The sequence below is a fragment of the Mus musculus genome, chromosome 10, assembly GCF_000001635.26.
Source record: "Mus musculus strain C57BL/6J chromosome 10, GRCm38.p6 C57BL/6J".
Lineage (NCBI taxonomy): Eukaryota > Metazoa > Chordata > Mammalia > Rodentia > Muridae > Mus > Mus musculus.
Genome location: NC_000076.6, coordinates 128,267,901 through 128,294,200, shown reverse-complemented (window position 1 = coordinate 128,294,200; position 26,300 = coordinate 128,267,901). Strand labels below are relative to the sequence as shown.

At 48.1% G+C, this 26,300-nt stretch overlaps 2 protein-coding genes across 2 annotated transcripts; both read right to left on the bottom strand.

The window, feature by feature from the left end:
- Window positions 1-1,347: 1,347 nt before the first annotated feature.
- On the bottom strand, window positions 1,348-23,703 carry Stat2 (signal transducer and activator of transcription 2). The gene is made up of 24 exons (NM_019963.2): window positions 23,484-23,703; window positions 17,578-17,715; window positions 17,303-17,453; window positions 16,983-17,078; window positions 16,468-16,557; window positions 16,304-16,379; window positions 15,831-15,916; window positions 15,384-15,535; window positions 12,961-13,119; window positions 12,759-12,851; window positions 12,493-12,552; window positions 12,082-12,099; window positions 11,396-11,489; window positions 11,044-11,088; window positions 10,885-10,968; window positions 10,619-10,717; window positions 10,382-10,517; window positions 10,222-10,274; window positions 10,009-10,103; window positions 9,118-9,254; window positions 8,747-8,929; window positions 8,483-8,540; window positions 3,171-3,697; window positions 1,348-2,973 (listed from the first exon to the last, which is right to left on the bottom strand). Exons 2-24 carry the CDS (start codon window positions 17,706-17,708, stop codon window positions 2,828-2,830), a joined length of 2,769 nt encoding a protein of 922 aa, NP_064347.1. The 5' UTR covers window positions 17,709-17,715; window positions 23,484-23,703; the 3' UTR covers window positions 1,348-2,827.
- Window positions 22,951-25,502, bottom strand: Apof (apolipoprotein F). The gene is made up of 2 exons (NM_133997.3): window positions 25,432-25,502; window positions 22,951-25,206 (listed from the first exon to the last, which is right to left on the bottom strand). The coding sequence occupies exon 2, from the start codon at window positions 25,187-25,189 to the stop codon at window positions 24,242-24,244; it is 948 nt and encodes a 315-aa protein (NP_598758.2). The 5' UTR covers window positions 25,190-25,206; window positions 25,432-25,502; the 3' UTR covers window positions 22,951-24,241.
- Between the last annotated feature and the right edge of the window lie 798 nt (window positions 25,503-26,300).

Below are 26,300 nucleotides of genomic sequence, written 5' to 3'. Positions count from 1 at the left end.
TGGAACTCACTTTGTAGACCAGACTGGCCTGGAACTCAGAAATCCGCCTGCCTCTGCCTCCCGAGTGCTGGGACTAAAGGCGTGCGCCACCACGCCCAGCTTGTTTCTTTTTTTTTTTTTTTTTTTTTTTTTTTTTGAGACAGGGTTTCTCTATGTAGCCCTCGCTATTCTAGAACGCCTCACTCTGTAGACCAGGCTAGCCTCAGAAATCTGTCTGCTTCTGCCTCCCAAGTGCTGCGATTAAAGGCCTGCACCATCACTGCCCAGCTTTTTTTTTTTTTTTTTTTTGAGACAGGGTTTCTTTTTGTATCTCTAGCTATTTTAGAACTCACAACATAGTCCAGGCTGGCCTCAAACTCCTAGTGATCCACCTAGCTCATTCTCCCAAGCACTGGGAGTACAGGTGTTTGACGCTACATCCTGTTTATTTCCTTTATTTTCCCATGGCCTGGACACCAAAGGACATACATTTTGCCAGTGGGATACACCTGGATCCCAGTGCTCGGGTGACTGAGGCAGGTAGATTGTGAGTTTGTTGTAACCTGTACCATAGAGTGGCCTCCTTTCTACAAAAGCCCAGCCACCTACCCACCAACCAAAGCTCTGATTGTGGTGGCATTACAAATGCCAGTGCCAGAGAGGCAAAGAGAGAAATAGTACTGTGAGTTCAAGGCTAGCCTACTGTATACAGGTTCCAGGCCATCAAGGATTACATAGAGAAAAATCTTGTCAAAACAAAACAAACCAAAAATTGAAAAGTGAACATGTGGCATACAGTCAGATTCAGGGTTTTTTGGTTTTTTAAAATTTTTGTTTTGTTTTAAAGACTGGTTTTCTTTGTGTAACAGCCCCAGCAGTTCTGAAACTCTCTTTGTAGACCAGGCTGGCCTAGAATTAACAGAGATCCATCTGTCTCTGCCTCTCAAGTGCTAAGATTAAACCATGCCTGGATCATGTTCATTTTATATTTTAGAGACTCTTGTATCTGAGACTGTCCTGAAACTCAGTATGTACCCTATGCTGAGCCTTCAACTCCTCAGCCTGCCTCTACCTCCCAGACACTGGGATTGTAGGCACTGGCCTGGGCAGATTCAGGTTTATGTCTTGGCTTTGCCACCTACTCAGTAATAATGAAGCTGTATGCCTGTCCCTTCTCTACCTCGACAGTCCAAGGGACATAAACTGCTGTGTCAAACAGGGGAAGGAAGGAATGACAAGAGGAATGTCCTGGGGTGGGTTTGAGAGAAGCCCCAGTTGATGACCTAATGCCTGTACCTTGCTGGCCTTTCTGTCTCTAAGGAATGACTTTCAGGAACAGAGTTTAGAGAAGGCACACTCTCACAGTATCTTTGTTGTTGTTTTAACAAAAGTTTATTATGACGTACGAAGGACTTCAGGACAACAGTTCTTTCTAACTATTCAGAGCTTGGTGAGAGATGGTACAGCAGAGAACCAGGGACTTACAAAGGAGCAGAAAGAAGCAGTGCCATTCTCTTGGTCCCACTATGCTGTTGTGCCTTGGTTTTGCTGAATTTCTTAATTTCACCTGTTGGCCGGGCACCTTTTTCTCACGACTTTTGCTTCTGGCTCCTTGAGCTTCTGCTCCTGTGTGTATCTTCTTTGTCTGCCTCCTTGGTTCTTGGTTGGCTCGTGCCGCCTTTGAGGCTGGGCATGGCACTGCTGTCCCCTGTCCCAGTTATTATTAACCCCTTCCTGGACTGTTCTGATGCGCCGTTAGAGAACGGCCACAGTGCAGGTCCTCACATTCGTTTCCCACAAGTTGTACCACAAGCACACCGTAGAGCAGCGGCAAGGCAATTGCCTCCTGGGTTCCCCAACAATGGCTAAGGCATAAAGATGTCTGATAAACCTTCAAGGTTCTGAGACCCAAGGAACCTGGTCCTTGCCTAGGTCACTCCTAAGGAACAGAAGTTTTGGGTTTTTTTTTTTCCTTTCATGTTAACAAAACACTGTGCAAAAGAAATGATGCCCTCTTATTCATAAAATAATAAAATAGCTAAGTTCTCTTCAAGCTCTCAGCTCTACTGAGTACTATAAGGAGTAATTCCCAAGTGCTCAGAAACCATTCAAACCTCCAGGAGTGATTCTCTCAAGCGCTGGGGGAGGTAGAGACGGCATGGCCTAGAGCAGCAGAGCTTCACATCTTCATGAGAGTGTCAGGATTACTTTGTAGGTGGGGAATTGATCATGGCAAGGGAGCTGCTAGCATGAATTCTGTTTTACATGGTGGGCTGAAGCAGACAGCGCTCAGCCTCTATAGGAAGAGAAGGAAATTTATAGAACTGGAGTCAGGAGCGAAGGGAGTACACCTGAGGTAACTGGAAGAGAGAACTGAAGGGCCCAGGTATGGCTCAGGGCCACCGTGGTTGCCTACCACGGGCAGGGCTCTGGGTTTGACAGGACCCAGGGTAGCAATGGAGGAGGAAGAACAGAATTCCATTCATGTCTGAACTCCCCACAAAGGCCCGATGCTGCTTTGCACCAACTTAGCCAATTATCAAAACATTAAAGTCGTTCCAACCTGAAAGACACCACTGCCCCAGACCCTCTAAGGACCTCGCAAATGTCCTGACCAGCCCTCAAGACCCCTGCGTCTCCCAGCATGGTAGGTAGCCTCAGGATCCTAGAAAGATTATGGCCAGTGTCTGTTCTGACTCTTTGGTGCACCTTCAAAACCATGTTAGGCTTTTACCTCTTATTCCAAAGTTCATGTAAACCAGCTTAGAAGACCCCGATCCCCACTGTCGGAAGCAACATCTTGATGTTGGAGTTAGGAGGAACAAAACAGAAACATAGCTCCTAGTCCTCAGAAGGTATCAAGAGTCCATCCCAAGAGTCCATCCGCATCAAAATGGCTGTGGTAGGGTATGGAAGTCTCATCTCCACTGCTCTCGCCAGCCAACATTGGGTTTTCGTTGGTTGTGATGTATTCAGTACTCGGGTTGCTTAATTCTAGAGGACACAGAGAGAAACATCAGGCCCTGATACAAGTTAGAAGCTCCCAACTTTCTGGGGCTGAAGGGACTCTGGGGAAATGAAGGCCCAGGGTAGGACAGGGGAGGCCCTTGCATTTCCTATCAAAAGGAATCGCCAGGAGATGAAGGAGGAGTTTGGGGCTCACGTTTTGGCAATGGTGAGAGATCACTTACTTTTCAGATCCTCCACGCTAATCTGCTGCAGGTCCTCAGGCAAATCTGACTCTGATGGCTGCTGCAGCAAGTGTGCTGGCTCCAGCTGGACTTGTGGGGCTAGCTCCAGCAGGACTTGTGGGGCTGGCTCCAGCAGGACTTGTGGGGCTAGCTCCAGCAGGACTTGTGGGGCTGGCTCCAGCTGGACTTGTGGGGCTGGCTCCAGCAGGACTTGTGGGGCTGGCTCCAGCAGGACTTGTGGGGCTGGCTCCAGCAGGACTTGTGGGGCTGGCTCCAGCAGGACTTGTGGGGCTGGCTCCAGCGGGACTTGTGGGGCTGGCTCCAGCAGGACTTGTGGGGCTGGCTCCAGCAGGACTTGTGGGGCTGTACTCAGTATGGGGTCCACTTTCAGCTCTGTGCCCAGAACCAGCCCAGTCTGCATCATCAATGGCAACTCCTGGTCGTGTGCTAACAAGAGCTCTGCATTCACTTCTAAGGACTCTGAATCCTGTTTGAGCTCCAGAGGCTGCTGCAGCTCGTCCACCTGTCTAGGTGTACAAGGACAGACAATGGGACAAGACTCAGTGGGTGAAATAAAGTGAGGACCATAGAGCAAGCGGGGGCTGTATGTCTAGCCTAAGAAAATGTTAAGGAGCTAGGTGTGCTGTGCACACCTTTAATCCCAGAACTCAGGAGGAGGCAGGCTGAGCTCTCTGAGTTTGAGACTAGTCTACATAGTGAGATTCCCTGCCGGGGTGGTGGTGGTGGGAAACAAAGGGGTAAAGACCATGGGCTTTATCATAAGATTTTAGGAGACAGAGTCTCATGTAGCAGAGGCTGGCCTTCAAATCTCTACATAGGCAAGGCTAGACTGGAACTTCTGCCTTCCACTTCCCAAGCACTGGCATTAGAGGCACTAGCCACATCTGGCCTTGAAACCAGGCTTGTTAGGATTTGAATCCTCTCATTTAGTGATTGGGTAAATCTCAGATTATTATTTACAGGTTTTGAATTTCAGTTTTCATTTTCTGTGCACAAGTATTTTGCTTGTGCGTATGTATGTATACCACATGCATACCTGATACATGTGGGGGCCAGAAGAGAGGGTCAGATCCCCTGATGTTCCGTGGTTGTAAGCCACCTTGTGGGTGCCGAGTACTGAACCCAGGTGCTAGTCGAGGAACAGCCAGCTGCTCTTAACTGCTGAGCTGCCTCTCTAGCCCCAAGACTGTCACATAAGTGGGAACAACTACACGTAATAGATGCAAGAGGATGGTTAAAAGCAGAATTCTAAGCCGGGCGTGGTGGCACATGCCTTTAATCCCAGCACTCGGAAGGCATAGGCAGGTGGATTTCTGAGTTGAAGGCCAGCCTGGTCTACAAAATGAGTTCTAGGACAGCCAGGGCTATACAGAGAAACCCTGTCTCAAAAAAAAAAAAAAAAAAGAAAAAAAAAGAAAAAAGAAAAAAAAAAAGCAGAATTCTAGATATCATCCAAAATGATTTATAGATTTAATGCAATTTCTACCAAATGCCACTCTCCCCAGGAACAAACTTTATATGCACTCACAAAAAACCCTTAGTACAGCTGGAGGCTGGGCATGGTGACACATGTCTGTCATTCCAGCCCTTGGGAGGAAGAGGCAGGAGAATCAGATATTCAAAGATAGCCCTACAGCCATATAGTGTGTTTGAGATATATGAGACCCTGTTTCAAAACAACAGCTCACATAATAAAATAATACTAAGATATAGTAACCAAAATAGTACGGTACCAACATAAAATCAGACATATGGGCCAAGGAAACAGAATGTAGACCCAGAAATAAATCCATGAATCTAGAGCTAATTTTTTAATGAAGGTGACAAATATATACACACCACACACACACACACACACACACACACACACACGCACGCACGCACGCACGCGCGCACACACACACACACACACACACACACACACACGCACGCACACATACACACACAGAGTACAGTTTCCTCAATATACTGGAAATCCATCTGCAGAAGAATTAAACTAGATATGTATAATCTGCCACATATAAAAATCATGAAGCCAGAAAAATGGCTCATGAGGTAAAGGCAGCTACTACTAAACCCAACAATTCAAGTCCAATCCCAAGACCCACACCATAGAAAGTAGGAACCAACTCTTGCCAATTGTTCACTGACCTTTATACATGGGTTGTGGTACGCATACACATGTGTACACATACATACACACGTACAGAAATAAACAGGACTTAAAAATCAACACAGGGGGCTAGAGAGAAGGCTCGGGTATTGAGAGTGCACACTGAGTGGCATAACGTACGTAACATAAGTGCAGAGGACTCATGTTCAGTTCCCAGCACCCCTGTAAGGAGATTCACAACTGCCTGTAAGTCCAGCTCCAGGACCCCGGTCCTCTCAGAGCAGAGGACTCTGGTCCCATGGGTGCCTACCCGCCTATGTACATACCCCCCCACACACACACTGGTCCCACAGGTGCCTACACTCCTATGTACACCCCCCCACACACATATACATAATTAAAAAATACCTCTCACGCAGGGCATGGTGTCACACACACTTTTAATCTCAGCACCCGGGAGACAGAGGCAGGGAGACCTCTGTGGGTTAGAGACCAGCCTGGTCTACAGATCAAGTTCCAAGGCAGCCAGGGCTACATAGAGAAACCCTGTCTCTGCCTTGAAGAAAAAAACCAAAGAAACAAACAAAAACTCTTAAAGAAAAAAAGAAAACCTACCCAAAAGAGATCAAAGACCTAAACATAAAACTTGAAATTAGCCAGGCAGTGGTGGCACAGGCAGGCAGATTTCTGAGTTCGAGGCCAGCCTGGTCTACAGAGTGAGTTCCAGGACAGCCAGGGATACACAGAGAAACCCTGTCTCAGAAAAAAACCAACAAAACAAAACAAAACAACCTTGAAATTATAAAATTCTAAAAGAGGGCTGGAGAGATGGCTCAGCCATTAAGAGGACTGTCTGCTCTTCCAGAGATCCTGAGTTCAATTCCCAGCAACCACATGGTGGCTCACAACCATCTATAATGGGATCTGATGCCCTCTTCTGGTGTGTCTGAAGAGAGCAACTCTGTATTCATAAAAATAAAACAAATAAATCTTTTAAAAAAAGATATCTACCAGCCAGGTGTGGTGGCGTAGGCCTTTAATCCCAGCACTTGGGAGGCAGAGGCAGGCGGATTTCTGAGTTTGAGGCCAGCCTGGTCTACAATGTGAGTTCCAGGACAGCCAGGGCTACACAGAGAAACCCTGTCTAGGGAAAAAAAAGACAACTTAAAAAATAAAATTCTAAAAGAATGTCTAGGGGAAAAAAAAAGACAACTTAAAAAATAAAATTCTAAAAGAAAACCTTGCAGAGAATTCTGCTCTTGCAGAGGTCCTAAGTTCAATTTCCAGCACCGACATGGGACAGCTCACAACTGCCTATAACTGCAGACCCTGGAGATGGGAAGTCCTCTTCTACATACCACACACAGACACATATGTATTATTACAATAAAATAAATCTCAAAGGGAAAACCTTGCAACTGTGCTATAGACAATAACTTAGCCCTGAAAGCATACAAAATAAAAGCAGAAACCAGATCAACTGCAATTAAGTCAAACTAAGAAAGTTCACAGCAAAAGCAACAATCACCTGAGTTAACAGGCAACTTGCATGTGGGAAGTAACACTTCTAAACTATTCACTCAACCAAGACTTAATATCCAGGAGCTATAAGGAACTAGAAAACCCTCAACAGTAAAAAGGGAAATAAGTGGCTGGAGAAATGGCTCAGTGGTCAAGAGCACTGGCTGCTTTTGCAGAGGACTGGGGTTTGGTTCCCAGAACCTGCATGGAGGCTCACATCTTCTGTAACTCCAGTTCCAGGGGATCTGGTGACCACTACTTCTGGCCCCTGAGGGCACTCAAGGCATGTGGTGCACAGGCACGGAAGCCAAAGCCCTCCCACATATCGGTAAAAGTGAATATATCTTCAAAAAGCAAATAATCTTATTTACAAATGGCTCAAAGAGCTACTGTTTTTCTTTGAGACAGGGTCTCATTAATGTAACCCAGCCTGGTCTCAAATGCTCAATCCTCCTGCCTCATTTTCTCGTGTGCTGGATTACAGGCCCATGTTGCCACCCCTGGCTTGGGTTGAAGACCTGCACAGACATTCCTCAAAAGGAGGATACACACATGGCAAATGGTATGAAAAACAGGCGTTTAACTTATTATCGGGAAAATGCAAACCCACAGTGGGGTACTGTGTCACCGTTAGAATAGCTAATTAAATGAATCCCAATCCCAGGCGGAGCAAGCTTACTCCTATAACAATTCTAGCACTCAGAAGGCCAGGGCAGGAAGCCTGTCACATATTCAAGGCTAGTGAGGGATAGCTACATAATGAACTCCAGACAAGCCTGGGCTTCTTCCGAGTGTGATCCTATTTCAGAAAACAAACAAATGAAGGACAGAAAAAAAGAAATGGGGGTGTAAGCCCAGCACTTGGGGAGGCTGAGGAAGACCAGCCTCAGCGACATGAGACTTTGCATCAAACAAAGGAGTAAGCAACAAAGGTGGGTCAGCGGTTAAGAGCAGTACTGATGCTCTTTCAAGGTCCCAGGTTTGAATCCCAGCACCCACATGGCAGCCCCCAGACTTCTGTAATCCCAGGACCAGGGATTCTGACACCTTCTTCTGTCCTCCACTGCCACCAGACACAAAAGTGGTACACGTACATACATGCAGGCAAAACGTGCACACACGTAAATTGAAAAATAAGCCGGGCACTGGTGGCAAGTGCCTTACCTCTAGCACCTGAGAGGCAGAGGCAGGGAGACTAGGTGAGTTCAAGGCCAGCCTGATCTACATATCCTGTTCCAGGCCAATAGCTCTGTCTCAAACAGAACAACCACAAGAAAAGAAGTCGACCAACTGATTGACTGGTTGACTGATCTGACCAAGCCGTGTAACTTAAAAGACACTCACATGACCACCATTGCTGTTACCTACCCCAGTGGGTCCTCTAAAGGACCGAACAAAAAAAATTTTTTTTTTTTCAGAAAATCTATTACTGTCATCAGGAAAGGTCCCGTTAACAGGAACGGTTGTGATCATTACTATAAGGGAGACAGTGGAAAGACAGATGGCAGCAGGAAGCCATGAGAGAGGAGCAGCTCAAAGGGGGAAACACCAGAGGTTGGTGAGTTAGGGAGGGGGGAGAGGAGTGGGGAGCAACTGGAATTAGGCAGCTGGAAGCACTGTCAGCCAGAGAACTCCCAGTGAAGGGTTTGTGTCTCACCTGTTAGAGATCACAATGAGTTTATGTTTCAAATATTTCCTCTGTTCTTCAAAATTAACTGTGGGGAGACAGACAGGAGATGGGAGAGATCAATTTGCTGGTCACACAGGTCAGCGCTCCCCTATTGCAAGACGGTCCTGACAAGGTTACCTCCTTACTGCACACTCTGTATAGCCCTGTCCTGCGTGTGAAGGGAGGGAGCCGAATCTATCAATATCTGACAACACTTTCATTCTAGGAAGGATGTATGTTAAAGACCCCAACCTTTTTCCTGGTAGTAACACCCAAAAGCTTCGTCCCGAGGGATTCGGGGATAGAGGAAGCGGAGTGGGTTCTCGGGGATGTTCTCTTCGGCAAGAACCTGGTAGTGGCGGATGATCTCTGTCAGTGGGAGTGACTGTAACACTTCCTTGGTGTAGGGCTGCACTGAGTAGATTTCGACTTTATCTGAAGGACATAGTGTGGTAACATGAAGTGAGTGAGACTAGGCCCGGGGTTCCCAGACCAAACAGACACCGACCCCAAACAGACACCACCCCCACTCCAAGAGCGGACCTAGGGTCAGGGTGGGAGGGTCCGTATGGGGTGCCTGGCAGAAAGCAGACTGCAGGAATGGTACGGGGGAGGGTGCTGACCGTCATCCTGGTGCTCCACCCAAGAACAAGTAATGCCCCCTTCAGAAGTTTCACTGAAGCGCAGTAGGAAGGTGCCAGACAACATCTTCTTCAGCAGTCTGCGTTCCTGGTTGCGGCTCACAAAGCCCATGATGCGCCTGGAGCAGAGTAGACAGACTGAGGAGAGCACCCAGGTGAGGGGTGAGGAGATGGCTCTGCAGCGAAAGGTACCTCACGCCAGCCTGGTTGCCTGAGTTCAATCTCTAGGACCCACATGGTGGAAGGAGAGAACCGACCCCTGTAAGCTATACTCTGACCTCCACATGCACTCGGGTGTGCGCAGGCAGGCGCTCCCACGTGCACACACAGACAGACAGACAGACAGACACACAAAATAAATACATAAAAATATAATAGGGTTGGGCATAGGAGTGAATGCCTTTAATCCCAGCGCTTGGGAGGCAGAGGAAAGCGTAGACAGACAAATGTGGTCTACACAGCAAGATCCAGGACTGTCAGCCAGAGCCACATAATAGAGACATACTGACACACCTCCGCGCCTCCACTCGTGCCCCCCACCCCGCCCCCACAACTCTGTCCATTGATCGAGGAGTTCCCAATTTCTCTAAGCGTGTTTCCTCATGGAACTGAAGGTGGAAGTACTCCGCCACTCAGTGTGGTCAGAGGGGTTGCGCGAACAGAAGCACCCTGCAGGCTCCAGGCTCTGCAACACAGTGGATGCTTGACAAATTCAGACCACAACTGCTATTACTAATGGGGACTTGCACCGTATTGGGTTGGGTTTTTGTTTTTGTTTTTTTGTTGTTGGTTTTTTTTCTTTCCCTTGTGCCACCAGGGGGCGCCCAAAGTGCAGTCCTGAGCTCAGTTAAGGAAATCGACGCCAGGCCTTACCCATCCTTCCAGAGATCCTTCAGGTGGTCGTGCACCAGCTCCAGAATTTTGTCCAGCCAGGTCCAGAAAGGGATCTTACCAGGGGGGCTCTCTCGCTGAAGGAGGAACAGAGAGGCAGGAAGGGATGTGGAGCTGCCCGTGGTGGGGGGAAGGGAAGAGGTGTGCCCAGTGTTTGGACCGGGGACTAGCGGGACACAGGCTGCAGGGTGTTACCTTGCAAAAGTCTACCCAGGACAACAGCGCATCCTCCATCTTGCAGCTCTTTCCTGTGGATCAGAGTCACAGACGGATGACTGAAGGAGGCCAAGGCCAGGCAGAGGACTCTGGTAGGGGCAAGCCAAGGCTAGGGAATGACCAAAAAGAAAAACCGTACCAAACAGCTTGGTTCTCAGCATGCCCAGCTGCTCAGAATCGAGGCCTCGGCCAACGTAAGAGGAGAACTGCCAGCTGAGCACAGGTCCCAGCAAACTCCAGGGGGCTTTCGGAGCTTGGCAGAAGAACTGCTGGTTCTGCAGGGTTCAGGTGAGCCGGCTCAGAAGCAGCCCTTCCTGCGACCTCTGCCCCTCACCCGCTCGCCGCCTCCGCTGCTGCCGCCTCCTCCTCCTCCTACCTTGGGATTTGGGCTGAGCATGTTGAACCAGAGAATGGAGGCCCAGGCAATGGAGAGTTGGTTCATGTTAGAAATAATCACAACAGGGAGAGTGTCCGTCTGGGAGGAAGACCGGAGTTATGGTGGAGAACGGGATGTTTATAACTGCAGGCATCTGCGTCCGTGCGTGGGCAAGGACACCCACTCCAGGACGCTTCTGTTGGTGCCCTCCTTGACCCTTCCTCTAAATCTGCTGCCTCTCTCGCTCCCCGCTTCCCGTCACTCACCTGCAGCTTCATCTTCAGACCCTGGTACACGTACTCAACCACGAAGCTGATGACATGTAACTCCTCTGTCACTGCCAGCGGCCCCTGAGGGGTCACAGTGATCAGAGCCTGTTGAGTCCCTGGCCTCAGCTCACCGCTCCAGTGACCCGCCAGCCTTACCTTGTTGCCCTTTCCTGCACCCACAGCGCGTTGCTCCACCAGAGTCTGCGAATTCAGGAAACACAACGTCAGGGAAGGGACCCAGAGGCCAAGGCCTGGAAATGCCCCAGCTCCTGCTCCTCCGGATTAGACTCCAATTTTTTTTTAGTTTGTTTGTTTTTGTTTTGTTTTAGTTTTGGTTTTGGTTTTTCGAGACAGGGTTTCTCTGTGTAGCCCTGGCTGTCCTGGAAATCACTCTGTAGACCGGGCTGGCCTCAAACTCAGAAATCCGCCTGCCTCTGCCTCCCAAGTGCTGGGATTAAAGGCGTGCGCCACCACGCCCGGCTTAGACTCCAATTCTTACCCTTCTTACCAAGAAGCCGAAGTCCCAAATTAAGCCCTGTCTCTGGCCCTCCTCCGGGGTCAAGGTTTTTTGGTTTGAGGTCAGAATGTTGAACTTCCGGAAGCTGTTCCAGGGAGAAAATATGTGGAGACAAAGAGCAGTGTTAGTGTCTTCGTTTCTCTCTCTTTCTTTCCTTATTTCTTTGTGTAGCCCAGGCTGGCCTTGTATTTCCCTACATTTCTCTTGCCCCTTTGCTCTGAAGTACTGAAAGTTCTGGTGTGTTCCACCATGGCTTGCTCAGAGTTAGTTTTTAAAAACAGCAGGAAAGGGATAGTGGGTTGACTCAGCAAGTAAATGGGCTTGCGGACAAGTTTGAAGACATGAGTTCGATTCCCAGAACTCCATGGTGGAAGGAGAGAGCATGCCTACTAGTTGTCCTCTGGTTTACACATACTTTCATATTTTTCTCTCTTGATTATGTATGTGTGTGTGTGTATATACATACACACACACACATACGCACTCTTTTTCTAAGCAAACTGTAAAAAAAAATTAAAATAAATACAACTTAGCAGTAAACCAAAATTCCACTTCACTTCAGACTTCCCCCTCTCCTTTTGTCCATGTGCCCCCCCCAAGTCCCCTTCCTCCCTTGAACCCCCACGTGTGTTTGTGCAGGTCATAAACACATGTACATGTCCTTATCAGGCACTTACCCTGGTAAGTCTGAATTCCTGAAAAGAAAGAGAAAAAAAAAGTCACTGGGAGGTAAAAGTAGTCGGGAATTTGGTCTTGGTAGTCAGAGAGACCTAGGCTCACACTGCCTTTTGAGCTCACAGCGACATGGCATGGCCTGGCGCAAGCAAAAGACACGGAATCTCTGAGTTGTGTCTGTGTTTGTCCAATGTACTGGCCACACCTGGCTGGTGGCGCTGCAGGACAATGAAACTAGCCTGGGACACGGCACCTGGGACACGGCACTTGGGACGTGGCACGGGCTCAGGGTGCGGGACGTGGGACGGATGGACAGAAGGCAGCCTGGGGATCCTGCCGTGAAGTGGGTACCTGTGCCTCCAGCCTGTGCCTGTTGGCTGTTTTATTCACATCCTTCAGCTGCCTCAGCTCACCTGTCGACAGAGACTTCTGCTTTGAGTGATTCGCTGCCTTCCTGGAGTCTCACCAGAAGTCTGGGGGTGGGGGGGAGGAACGACGACAGATGATTGGATACAGAGGTCAATCTCAAATTTCGATACAGCCAGAGAGGTGTAGAAAAAAAGGGGGGGTTGGGAGGAGAAGGTGAACTGGAGGGGGGTAAAGTAAGTCTTCACGAGGGACAGGATCTGCACGCTCAGAAGAGCGGAGGGGAAACGAGGTAGGAGCTGGCATACACAACCTTGTTCGGACGGTGAACTTGTTCCCAGTCTTCAGGATGAGGGGTCGGTGGAGAGTCTGGGGCATGCAGGGCTGGGTTTCTACTACAAAGGACCTAAGGAAAGAGGTATGGAGAGAAGGTAACAGCTGCATCTGTAACAACCATCTCCTCGTGTTTCTTCCTTGTTTCTCCTCCACAGAGGCCACCCAGGGCCACTACAGACCTTTGGAGCAGACGCTGAAGTAACTCCATGACTTGGGCATTCTGCAGGTCCACCCCTTGGCCAAACATGTCACCCTTATACCGAAGCATGTGACTCATCTCCTTCAGCTGCTTCAGTAGCTGCCGAAGGTGGAACAAGAACTTTGCTCCAGCCGTCAACCTGGGTAACAGAGTCCAGGGAGAGAGAATGTGTAAGTTTTCTGGGGCCCCACTGAGGCTCTTGAGTGTCCTCTCTTTAATAGTGTAGAGAGTTGGAAACTGACTTGAGCTAAAAAGAGCTCGGAGCCAGGTGTGTGATTTCATCCTTGTGATCCCCAGACTCTCAAGGTTGAAGTAGGAGTGTTGTGAGTTCAAGGCTAGCCTGGGTTATTTACTGTGATCCAGTCTTAAAAATAAGTAAAAGTAAACGCAAGGTTATTGATGTAGCTCCTTTGGTAGAACAGGTACAAATTCCTAGATCTGATCTCCAACACTGCATCAACTAGGCACAGGGATTATACACCGGAAATTCAAACTCTGAGGAGGCGAAAGCAAGAAGACTCATTCATTTTCAGCTATAGACTGAGTTCAAGGTCAGCCTGGGACACAAGAGACCCCTGCCACAAACAAACAGAATCCAGGAAGCATATGGCAGAGCACTCAAAACAATATTTACTCCAAAAGATTAAACATAAAACCACTTTGATACACAAGTTTTATCAACATAATGATATTTAATTCTATTTTGTAAAGTGTGCGCACATGTGCGTGCAGGGGCATGTGGCCGGGCATGTGTGAGTAGAGCCTAGAATTGAGTCTCTTCATCTATTCCTCCTCTTCATCTCTTTCGAGACAATCTCTCTCACTGAACCTGGACCTCAGCATTTTGCTTAAGCAGCTGGCCAGCAAACCCTGGTATCTGCCTATCTGCCCACCTGGGGCTGGGGCTATGCATACCTGGTATTGTGCCTAGCTTTTAAGTGACTGCTGGGGATTGAACTCAGGCCCTATGCTTGCATAGCAAGCATGTTCCTGATGGAGCCATTTCCTCAGACCCTGGTGTGTGTGTGTGTGTGTGTTTGTGTGTGTGTGTGTGTGTGTTCAAGGCAGGGTCCAACTATATACTATATACCTAGCTTTTGGTTCTCATGTGTTTGTTTCCCTAGGACCTGGATTCCTAGATTCCAACACCACATTCAGCTCAGAACCATCTTTTGTAAAGCCTCAGAAAATGTGCTGGATACCTGAGACATGGCACAGTGGATAAAAGTACTCAAGAAAACTAGCCCATGGGCTGGTGAGATGGCTCAGCGGGTAAGAGCACCGACTGCTCTTCCAAAGGTCCTGAGTTCAAATCCCAGCCACCACATGGTGGCTCACAACCATCTGTAATGAGATCTGACACCTTCTTCTGGTGCCTCTGAAGACAGCTACAGTGTACTTATGTATAATAATAAATAAATCTTTGGGCCGAAGCAAGTAGGGACTGAGTGAGCGGTATTGACCAGAGGGAACAAAGATCCTAAAAAATTAAATCCCAAACAACCACATGAAGGCTTACAACCATCTGTACAGCTACAGTGTACTCACATACATAAAATAAATAAATAAATCTTTAAAAAAAAAAAAGGAAAAAAACGAAAGCTTGGCCACCTGGGGTTGTGTCCCTGGACCCATATAATGACAGCAGCTCTAGAGTTCTCCTCTGAGCTCTACACACACCACACACACACACACACACACACACGTGCGCTCTCCCCATCAAACAGACAGACACACGCAGTAGTAGGAAATTTAAAGAAATGGTGTCTGGAGAGATGGCTCAGTGGTTAAGAGCACCAGCTGCTCTGTAAGAGGACCTGGATTCAGTTCCCAGCACCCCCATGGTGGCTCACAACCGTCACCTTGGATCTTTAGTTCCAGGGGATCCAATACCATCACACATGCGGCAAACCCCACTGTAAATAGAAATCAACCAGCAAGAAGCATTTCAATGTACGTTTTATAATAACCCATTTGCTTTCTTAAGGATTTATTTTATGAAGTGTGTGTGGTGTAGCCCATGCCTTTAATCACAACACTGGGGAGGCAGAGGCTGGAGAACTGGTCAAGTTCAAAGCCAGCCTGGTCAACACAGTGAGTTCCAGGCTATCCAAAGCTACATACTGAGACCTTGTCTCAAAAGCAAACTTCTTTCCATTGCTTCTTTACCGAAGCAAAGGCTGGACTCGGGCCTCCCTTGGTTGAGACGACGATGGATAAACAGAGCACGGTCAGTCAAACCAGAGAATGGCAGAAGAGACCGAAGTGTCCTTGCAGCTGTTTCCCTTCCCCTTCCTGCCTTTCCATTCTCCTTCTGGGCTGACAACCAAATCTGGGACTTGTGTGCACGGGAGGAACGCTGTGCGTGAGTTTAGGAAGAACACATCTATCTTTTCCTCTTACCACTGTTCCAGCTGTTCCAGCTGCAGCTCGGGGGGCGGGGCTCCAATGCAGGACTTCTGCTGCTGCACCTTCCACTCGTCCAGCTTGGGCAGCAATAGGTCGACCAGGGTGGTTAATCGGCCAACCAGTCCTTTGGAGATGTCCAGCACCTCCTAGGAAAGAGAGCTCCTGAGGGCTAAGTATCTCATACCACTCCTGTCATCCAGCTGCCCCCATGACCCCCCTCTGCTGCCCCCCCCCCGGTTCCCTGCTGTGCCCTGAACCCCCTCTGGTGTCTCCCAGTTTCCTGCTGCCCCCATCCCCCTCTCCCATAGTTCCCTGCTGCGCCCCCCATCCATGACCTCCCACTGCTGCCCTCAGACCCTCCCTGTCCTGGCTCCCAGTTTCCTACTGCCCTCTCCCCCCTCCCCCCAGCTCCCCACTGCCCCCTCTGTGCCCTGCCCCCACCTTTCTCATTCTGTCGACTTTGTTGGCTGTTGCCTGCACAAGCTGCGCCTGTTGGCTCTGATGGGGGTCTGAAGACGACGTCTTCTCTGAAAGGCAAGACCAAAACTGGGACCACAGGGTCCTTCTGCTCTTTTCTGCCTCAGGGTCTCAGAAACCGAAAATGTTGGATGGGGAGGAAGGGAGAACCAGATAAAGTACAGGTACATGGAATCCCACAGGCAAATTTTGGACAGACCAGAAGCCCACTCAATCTGCTAAGGCAGTTTTCTACACAGTACCCCCCCCCCCCCCCCCCCGTCATTTGCTAACTATTCTTCAGGTCCACCCTCCACAACACACCCGACACCTCTGATGCTGTACTACCACCGGCCATATGTGACCACTGCTCTCTGGATCATTTAGCTTCTGTTGTCCGTCCTTCCCCTAGACCCCAAAAATGGCCCCTGTCCTCCTCCCACATTGAGAGGACCTACTCAGACTGAAAACTGTGTATCTGAAGCTGAAGACATCCTGTTCGTCCTTCAGCTGCCTGATGGATCTCACCAAGAACTGTAGAGGAGATGGGACCCCAGTGAGGCTGCTTCTGAGGGCAGGAAAACCGAGTCCTCCCCACCCAGCACTTGCCACACCCGCCAACCTCAATGTCCACATGTAAACCCTGGATTCGATTTTCAATCTCAAGCTGCTGGCTCTCCACAACTGCTTCGGGGGCTGGTGGGGGCTGCACCTGAATGAGGTAAGAGGTTCCGAGTGTGTTTGAACTCTGACTTGTTTTTTTGTTTGTCAGGTTTTGGGTTTTTTTGTTTGTTTTTTTGTTATTGTGTGGTTTTGTTTATTTGTTTGTTTGTTTGTTTTCAAGACAGGGTTTCTCTATGTATGTTCTGGATGTTCTGGAACTCACTACATAGACCAAGCAGGGCTCAAACTCACAGAGATCCACCTGCCTCTGCAGCCCAGAATGCTAGGATTAACGGTGTGGGCTACATCCCCTCACTCCCACATGAACTCTAGAGTTTTCATCCTTAAAATCAGGGCCTGAAATTTTACCGCAGAGGGTGGAGGAGATCCTGGTCTGAGACAAGCTCCCTGACTCTCCTCCAGGCACCTTGCTGTCCCAGGGGCTTTTGAATGTCAACATCACACTAACCTTACCTCTTGAGCTCTTTGAGCCTGATTCAGAATCCTTTGCTCTTCCAGAAGAAGATTAAAGATCATCTCAGCCAACTGGGTAGGGCCATTGGGAAAGGTCTAAGTAGGAAAAACAGAGGCAAGCTCCCATTTAACTACCTTAGTGACCTGCCAATCCAGACCCTGCCTTCAGTGTCTTTAGTATTTTCCTCCTTCACAGTCCCTGAATCTAAATTCAGTCCTTTACTCTGCTAGGGACACTCCACGTCCAGACTCTGTACCCCAGCTCTTACCCTATACTTAAAGGCCAGCTGCATGCCACTATTCCCGGCTCTTCCAAGTACCTGAATATCCCGGCTGAATTTTCGCAAGTTATGCTGTAATAAAAAGTGATTGGAGTCTGAGCTGTAGTGGTCCCACTGGTTCAGTTGGTCCAGGATGCTGAAGTATAGCATGTTGGCCTTGGCGTCATCACTGCCCAGCGCAGCTTCCCTCCTGAGGACCGGGCGTGACAAGAGCTCTGTGAACTACCCGCTGCTCTGAGATCTCAAACCCCTCCCAGGATGTCTCTGAGACCCTGTGTGCTTAGGAGGAGCCACCTGAACCCCCAAGCCCTCACCAGTTCTGGTCTTCAATCCAGGTAGCCAAATGCTGTCGAACGTCCATTGGCAGGATGCTCTGTGAGTAGACCTGGTGTAACTGGTCCAGGAACAGGCTGTCAAGGTTCTGCAACATCTCCCACTGCGCCATTTGGACTCTGAATGGAAAAGGCACCCGTTCTCTGCTGGTCATTTTTATTGAACCAAATCATCCATAGTCTAATGATTTATTTATTTATTGTTTGGTTTATAAAACACACAAACTAGGGCTGGAGAGATGGCTCAGAGGTTAAGAGCACTGACTGCTCTTCCAGAGGTCCTGAGTTCAATTCCCAGCAAGAACATGGTGGCTCACAACCATCTGTAATGGGATCTGTGTGTCTGAACAGCGACAGAGTACTCATGTACATGAAATAAATAAATGAACCTTTAAAATACACACACACAAACACAAACAAATTCAGGGTCTCAGTAATCCAGCTAGACTGGAAGTCAAAGTGATTCTACCTCAGCCTCCTAAATGCTGGGAATTAGTCATGAGACACCAAGTTGGGGTGTGTGATTTTTGCTTTTTTTTTTTTTTTTTTTGGTTTTTTGAGACAGGGTTTCTCTGTGTAGCCCTGGCTGTCCTGGAACTCACTCTGTAGACCAGGCTGGCCTCGAACTCAGAAATCGACTTGCCTCTGCCTCTCAAGTGCTGGGACTAAAGGCATGCGCCGCCACCGCCTGGCTGCTTATTTTAAGACACACACACACACACACACACACACACACACACACACACACACACACACGAGAATAGTGTAGCTCTCTTCAGACACACCAGAAGAGGACATCTGATCCCATTACAGATGGTTGTGAGCCACCATGTGGTTGCTGGGAATTGAACTTAGGACCTCTGGAAGAGCAGCCAGTGTTCTTAACCGCTGAGCCATCTCTCCAGCCCTATGATTTTTGTTCTTATTTAAAATGTTTCAATTATACAGTTAAAAGATAGATAAAAGGGTCTGGAGAGTTGGCTCAGTGTTTAAGAGCACTTGTTCTAGAGGACCAGATTTGACTCCTAGGGCTCACATGGTGACTCACAACTATTTACACTCCAGTCCCAAGGGATTTGTATCCTCTTCTTTAAACACTTCTTTTTTTTTTTTTTTTGATTTATTTATTTATTATATGTAAGTACACTGTAGCTGTCTTCAGACACTCCAGAAGAGGGAGTCAGATCTCATTACAGATGGTTGTGAGCCACCATGTGATTGCTGGGATTTGAACTTCGAACCTTCAGGAAGAGCAGTCGGGTGCTCTTACCCACTGAGCCATCTCACCAGCCCCTTGTATCCTCTTCTGACCTCTGAGGCCATCAGGCATTTAAGTGGTGTACCTATATACTCGTAGGCAAAACGCACACCGAGGTAGTTTGAACGTAATTGGCCCCCATCAGCCTATAGGGAGTGGCACTATTAGGAGGTGTGGCCTTGGAGTAGGTTTTGCCTTGCTGGAGGAAGTGTGTCACTGTGGGAGCAGGCTTTGAGGTCTTATATGCTCAGGCTCTGCCCAAGGTGGCAGTCTCCCACTGCCTTTGGATCAAGATGTAACTCTCCTTCTCAGCACCATGTCTGCCTGTACACTGCCCTGTTACCCACCATGATGATAATAGACAAAAATCTCTGAAACTGTAGACCAAACCCAATTAAATATTTTTCCTTTATTAGAGTTGCTGTGGTCATGATTGCTGTGGTCATGGTATCTCTTCACAGCAACAAAAACCCTAATAAAGTGAAGTAGACATTTCTGGATATGTCAGGTGATGCAGACGCACCAAAAAACGAGTTTGAGTGTGTACCACGTGATATATCCAGAAAGTTCTACTTCAACTAAGACATATACATACACATAAAATAATTTTTCTTGTTCTGTCTTTGAAACAGGGTTCCTCTCTGTAGCCCTGGCTGTCCTACAAGTCTATGGCAGGCTGGCTTTAAATTCAGAGAACTGCCTACCTCTGCCTCCCAGGTGCTAGGATTAAAGGCGTGTGCCTCTACTGCCCAGCTATTATTTATATATATATGTGTGTGTGTGTGTGTGTGTGTGTGTGTATGTGTGTGTGTGTGTATATATATATATATATATATATATATATTAGTATTAGTATAGATTTATTTATTTATTTATTTTTTGAGACAGGGTTTCTCTGTGTAGCCCTGGCTGTCCTGGAACTCACTTTGTATATCAGGCTGGTCTCGAACTCAGAAATCCACCTGCTTCTGTCTCCCAAGTGCTGGAATTAAAGGCGTGCGCCACTACGCCTGGTTAGAATAATATATTTAGGGAATGGGAAGGGGGAGTTGAGAAGGAAGAGAGAGAGAGAGAGAGAAAGGAGGAGGGAAGAGAAGAGGCCAGCCAGGAACATGTGGAGAGAGGAGGAAAGATGAGAGGGAGGAAAGGGGTCAGGGAGAAAAGAGAGAGAAAGAAGGGGCAGAAAGCTAAACTAATTTTTTAAAGATGTAAGAATATTAGTTTATATTGCCCCTACTCCCAATCTTGGTCTTTTTCCTTTCTCTCCAAAAAGTAATTGTTGTTATAATTTACTGCAGTTTTCCTAGGGAATACTATTTAATAGTTGCAACAGGTGGCACTTTTTATTTTAGTAGTAACTTTGAAACACAAAAGTATCAGTAGAAGTCCTGTGGTACATGCCTGTCATACCAACACTTGGCAGTTGGAAACAGGAGCACTGAGGGCAGCCTGAGATACATAATGAATCTGAGGTCAGCCAAGACTAAGACCCAGCTTCAAAGGAAAAAAAAGTGTAAAGGTTGCTAACCTACATATTATCCAACTTAACAAATGGTATTTCCACTAATGGCACCTAGCTCATCCACTTAATTTCCATTGATTTTGTGAGTTTGTATTTGTTTATGCTAGGCTGAAGCTAAACAGTAAAGAGCCATGTTGGTCTTGAATATCAGTGATTTTTGTTGGCCCTGAAGCTTTCCTTAGGGGCAGATAAGGAAAGACACCTACCAACTGCCCACCTCCAGGCAAAGACCTATACCTTAAGGTGCCTTAAGTACCACGCAAAGAGCTATTCAATCTTTAAGACTGGGGCATTTTTAGCCGGGCGTGGTGGCACACTCCTTTAATCCCAGCACTCGGGAGGCAGAGGCAGGTGGACTTCTGAGTTTGGGGCCAGCCTGGTCTACAGAGTGAGTTCCAGGACAGCCAGGGCTAAACAGAGAAACCCTGTCTCAGGGAAAAAAAAAAAAAAAAAAAAAAAAAAAAGACTGGGGCATTTTTATGACTTCTGTGAAATTCCTGGTCTTTGGGTGAATTGCCAAGTTTGTGAAGACCCAGAAGTTTCATATAAAACTGTTTTCCGGGCTGGTGAGATGGCTCAGTGGGTAAGAGCACCCGACTGCTCTTCCGAAGGTCTGGAGTTCAAATCCCAGCAACCACATGATGGCTCACAACCATCCGTAACGAGATCTGGCGCCCTCTTCTGGAGTGTCTGAAGACAGCTACAGTGTACTTACATATAATAAATAAATAAATCTAAAAAAAAAAAAAAAAAAACTGTTTTCCCTGCCACAAAGCAGGCAGAGCCATGTGTGCCCGCCCACTTTCCCCTTCTTGATGCTGTCCCTTATCTATAATGGGAATTAAAATTTCTTCATCATGGGGCTGGAGAGATGGCTCAATGGTTAAGGGCACTGACTGCTGTTCCAAAGGTCCAGAGTTCAAATCCCAGCAACCACATGGTGGCTCACAACTATCTGGAATGGGATCTGACACCCTCTTCTGGTGTGTCTGGAGAAAGCCACAGTGTGCTCATATACATGAAATAAATACATAAATAAATAACTACTTCATCTTGCTCCCACCAGCTGCCACAGGAAGCCCCTAGACACTGATCTGAGTACAGCAGAATAATCACTAGGAATCATTTAATTGCTTTTTTTTTTTTGGCAGGGGGCGGGGGGGGGGGGGAGGAACCATGCAGAAGAGGGGGAGGAGGGACGGTAGGAGGCAGAAGGGGTGAGGACACCATGAGAACACTGTCCACAGAATCAACGAGGCAGGATTCATAGGGGCTCACAGCAACTGAAGCAGCAATCATGGAGCCTGCAACACTCTGAGATGAGTGCTCTGCAAATACGTCATGATTGTTTAGCTTGTGTGTGGGGTGGGTGGGGGGAGTGGAGTGTCTCTGACTCTTTTGCCTGTTCTTGGAACCCTTCTTCTCCTCCTGGGTTACCTTGGCCAGCCTTGATCTGAAGGTTTGTGCCTAGTCTTACTGCATCTTGCTATGTCGTGTTTGGGTGATACCCCTGGGAGACCTTCTCTTTGCTGACAGGGGAGAGGCAGGGGATCTGGAGGAGAGGAGAGATGGGGTGGGGGCACTGGGAGAAGGGAAGGAAAGGGAGGATATGGTCAGGATGTATGAGAGAAGAATAAATAAAAAGGAAAAAATAAAAATCTTACTCTTATTGTACCTAGAGCTGAAAAGCTTAGAAGAAACACAAGTGTTCTTTAAAGGTCACATGATTCTACTACAGAGCAAACATTGCCACCTAGAGTCCAGGCGTTGACTTTCTTTCCTTAAAGGCAGGAATGGAGAAGGGAAGAGATTGGGCAGGAGATCCAATTATTCTCCTTCTAAAAATTTTATTTTATGTATATGTTGGATGTTTTGTCTGCATGTTCACCCACAGATCAGAAGCGGCATTGGATCCTATAGGACTCTAGGATTATAGATGGTTGTGAACCACCATGGCTGGGAATTGAACTCAGGACATCTGGGAGGGCAGACAGTGCTCTTAACTGAAGAACCATCTCCATAGCCCTGATCCAATCTCTCTTCAAACAAAATGTTTGTTTTCATTTTAGCTTTCTTGCAATCCTTGATCCTCGTGCCTTACTCTCTGTGAAAGCTTTGGTTGAGCTACAGCTCCAAACGGGTACTTGACTCTTTAAATTATATGCCTGTATTGCTTCTAAGAAACAAAAACTTGACGGGTGGTGTTGGTGCACACCTTTAATCCCAGCTCTTGGGAGGAAGAGGCAGGTGGATCTTTGAGTTTCCAGGACAGGAGGGCTACACAGAGAAACCCTGTCTCAACCCTCACACCCAAAGTCTGCCTAAGTGAACTAACTGCACGTAGGCTATAGGGGCTGCAACAAAGTACTTTCTCTAGTTGGCTTCACTCTCCGATATCAGTTTTGCACTGAATAAGGTTTTCTGAAATAAACTAGACTTTGTGTGTAACCTTAAGCAAACAGTTTCACCTCTAGGACTATAGTTTATATGTATTATATGTATATAATATATATATATACATATGTGTATATATATATATTATACAAACACACACACATAATGATCAAGGATGTCTTTCTTATTTATTTATTTATTTGTGCAAGGATCAAAAATTATGTAAAGGGCCTCGAGAGATGGCTCCATGGTTAAGAGCACTGGCTGCTCTTCCAGAGGACCTGGGTTCGGTTCCCAGCCCCCACATGGCTGCTCACAACCATCTTAACTCCAGTCCTAGTAAATTCGGCCCTCTTCTGGCCAATTCAGGCACGCACCTAGTACATAAACACAACATGCATACAAATTTTAAAAATATAATAAGGAAGCAAACAAATAAGTAAATAGATTCGCAGAGCAGAGGTTAAAGCTTTGGCTTATGACAAGGATCATAATGGGTACATAGAGCAGCTGCAAGGGTTGCGGAGGAGTTTTGGAAGGAAGTCGACAGGGTTGAGAAGTAGAACTGTGCAGCGGTGCAGCATCCTGCAGGGTGTTCGACTTCAGCCAGAGAGCAGAAGCCTTGTCTACAGGGGCATCACCCGGGGCAGCAGCCCTTCCCGGGAACCGGCTGGCACCTCCGCCCCGCTCCGCACACCCTTTCGGGGCCTGTACCTTCTGAGGGTCCAGTGCCGCTCCTTCCAGTGCTCTCGCTGCAACTTCCAATTCTCCAAGCGGTTCAAGGACCCGTTTTCCACCCTCCCCCGACTCCGGCGGACCAAGATAGCGAACAGCGGAATGGGTCACCCGGCTGGCGGAATGGATCACCCGGCTGTGGACGCTCGGCGTTCCGGGATCGGTGGGGCGACCGAAAGCTTAGCCACGCCCTCCCCGCGTGTCACTCTCATTGGCTGAAACACAACCCCGTTCAGCGCTGGGCTGGACAAGCTGCTTGAAACCACACCGCCGACTTCAGTGATTGGCGGAGAGGGAGAAGCTCGTTAGTGCCCGCTCCCGCCCCCCTAGTCGGGCGGAGCCCAACTAAAGTCTTAGCCAGGAATTCTAGCAGCTGATTTACCCGAACCGAACCGTGAGTTCTAGGGAAAGGAAACTGAAACCAGGGTGCGTGAAGGCACCTAGGACTCCATAGAAAGGGTGGGACCTGCGTCCCTTAGGATAGGGAGGGAAGAGCTGAGGTAATAAGGTATTTTTGAGGATATGAATGATAAATACTGTGGGTTCATGATAACGCTTTTTAATTTCTATAATCACTTGTTCAGGTGGAAGTTAGCCAGCCCCATTAGAGTGTAAAAATCTAAGTTTCAAGAAGGAAATTACTGGCAAGCGATGACAGTATCCCAAACCATCCACCCACCCATCCATCCATCTACACTTCTCTTGTCAGAATTTTCCACTTATTGGTTGTTTTGTTACTATCTCTTGTACGCCAAGACACCATAGTTCTTTAATAAAGGCCACTCCCAGTTAGAAGTTGTACTTTCAACTTCTGACACAAAATTAGACATGGCTATTTCTTCCACAACACCGATATCTGTGGTGGCATCCTTTCCGGTCTCTGGCTGATGGGTGGTCACCTCTGGCTGAGGGGTGGTCACCTCTTTCTCATCATAATAATACTGGATCAGCCGCTGAACCCCAGCCTTCATCGCTGGCTTAAGAGCAGCCGTGATCACCGCACCAGCTGGGCCCCCTGACGCGCCTACCATGGCCATCAAGAGATCATAACCCAGATCTATGGCCCCATCTCGACCTCGTTCCTTGGCCTTGTCAGAGCAGTTCTTAATGGCGTAATACAAAGCTGTGCCTAGGTTGTAGTAGGTGCCTACTGCTGGTAGTAGGTCAACCACATTGTGGACACTCTGTTCCTGATCATTGTCGCAGTCTGTGTTGGAAATCGAACGTTTGGCCCTCTTTGGACCTGGCTGCTCCCAGGCTAAGAGCTGCAGAGCAGAGGACAGGGCATCCACAGACACTTCCCGGTCTGTGTGTCCACTCTTCTGGAGCTCCTGGAGATGGTGGATGAGGGCTTGTGTAGCCTCCACACCTCCTAATCGGTAAAGCTGAAGCTGAAGAGCCCAGACCTCAGCCTGGCAGCCAGCTGCCTCCAGAGCATTCCTTAGAGCCAGGCCTACCAGGAATTTGGAGACAGGGGGCATGTAAGTGAAGCCAGGCAGGGACTTGGGGAGCAGCATCTGGCAGGACAAGGGCTTGTCTGAGGTCTGCATCTGGTATCCCAACTTCGAGGGAGGGAGCACCGTAGAGACACTGGTTGCCTCTCCGTGTGAAGTGGCATCCACAGGACACAGCAGGAGATAGCAAAGCAGCTGGATTGACATCAGGATGAGTCGGAGGCTATGCATGTCAGGAGCTGAGCACCCTGGAAAAAGGGAGAACCCCAAAACATGCAGACCATGTCTTTGAAGGTTATAGTCTGCAGGGAGCCCAAGATTCAGGGAACCCCCAATCTACCACCTACCTCCAAGCTTATGTTCTGTTTAGCAAAGGGGTAAGGATATGGGAAGTGCAGCACAATTTCTGTCATTTCTAGGTCAGAGTGACCTCCCCATTTAATGCCCACCCACTTATGGGGGACCCAGATTACCATACAGTCCGGCCATTGAGAAGTAAGAGTCCCTGGGTAGCTTCGGTAGTTCCACAATCCTGCTCCTGTTTCTCTGCCCTATGAATAGGAGAGATATTTGGGGCTGCTGAGGTGAAAGGGGCTGGGCCAATTGCTAGAGCAAACCCATCAGCCCCTGTGGTGCAGATGAGGCTCCCAATGTTGACATTGGCCAGGGCCTTTGCAAATAAGCCAGGGACAGAAAGGTTCAACAGTGAGGACATTGATCTTATCTTCCATGAAGGTCACCTGGCTTTAATTTGGGACAAGGACAGAGTCTACTGAGGACTGCCACGTTTAGACGGCTGGGCTGTATCGATACTCACCAGACGGTCTTCAGAGACTTCAAATCCACTGGCACATCTTCATCCATGTTATTTTGTTGTGTCTTTTGTGAAGACTTTTTTTTTTTTTTTTCCGAGACAGGGTTTCTCTGTGTGGTCCTGGCTGTCCTGGAACTTACTCTGTAGACCAGGCTGTCCTTGAACTCAGAAATCTGCCTACCTTTTTGTGGAGATTTGTTTGTTGTTATTTTATGTGCCTGAGTGTTTTTCCAGTGTTTCTGTAAGTGCACTGCAGGCGCCCAATGCCCAAGGAGGGCGTTGGATTCCCTGGAACCAGAGTTACAGAGGGTTGTAAGCTGCTCTGTGAGTGCTAGGAATTGAACCTGGGTCATGTGCAAAAACAGCCAGTGCTCTTAACCACTAACCCAGCTCTCCAGCCCTTTCACCCATATTTTTAAAAGTTGTGGATCCGGCTGGTGGTGGTCCCGCACCTTGAGTCCCAGCATCCAGGAAACAGAGGTAGATCTCTGAGTTTGAGGCCTATTCAAACTGGTCTACAAAGCAAAT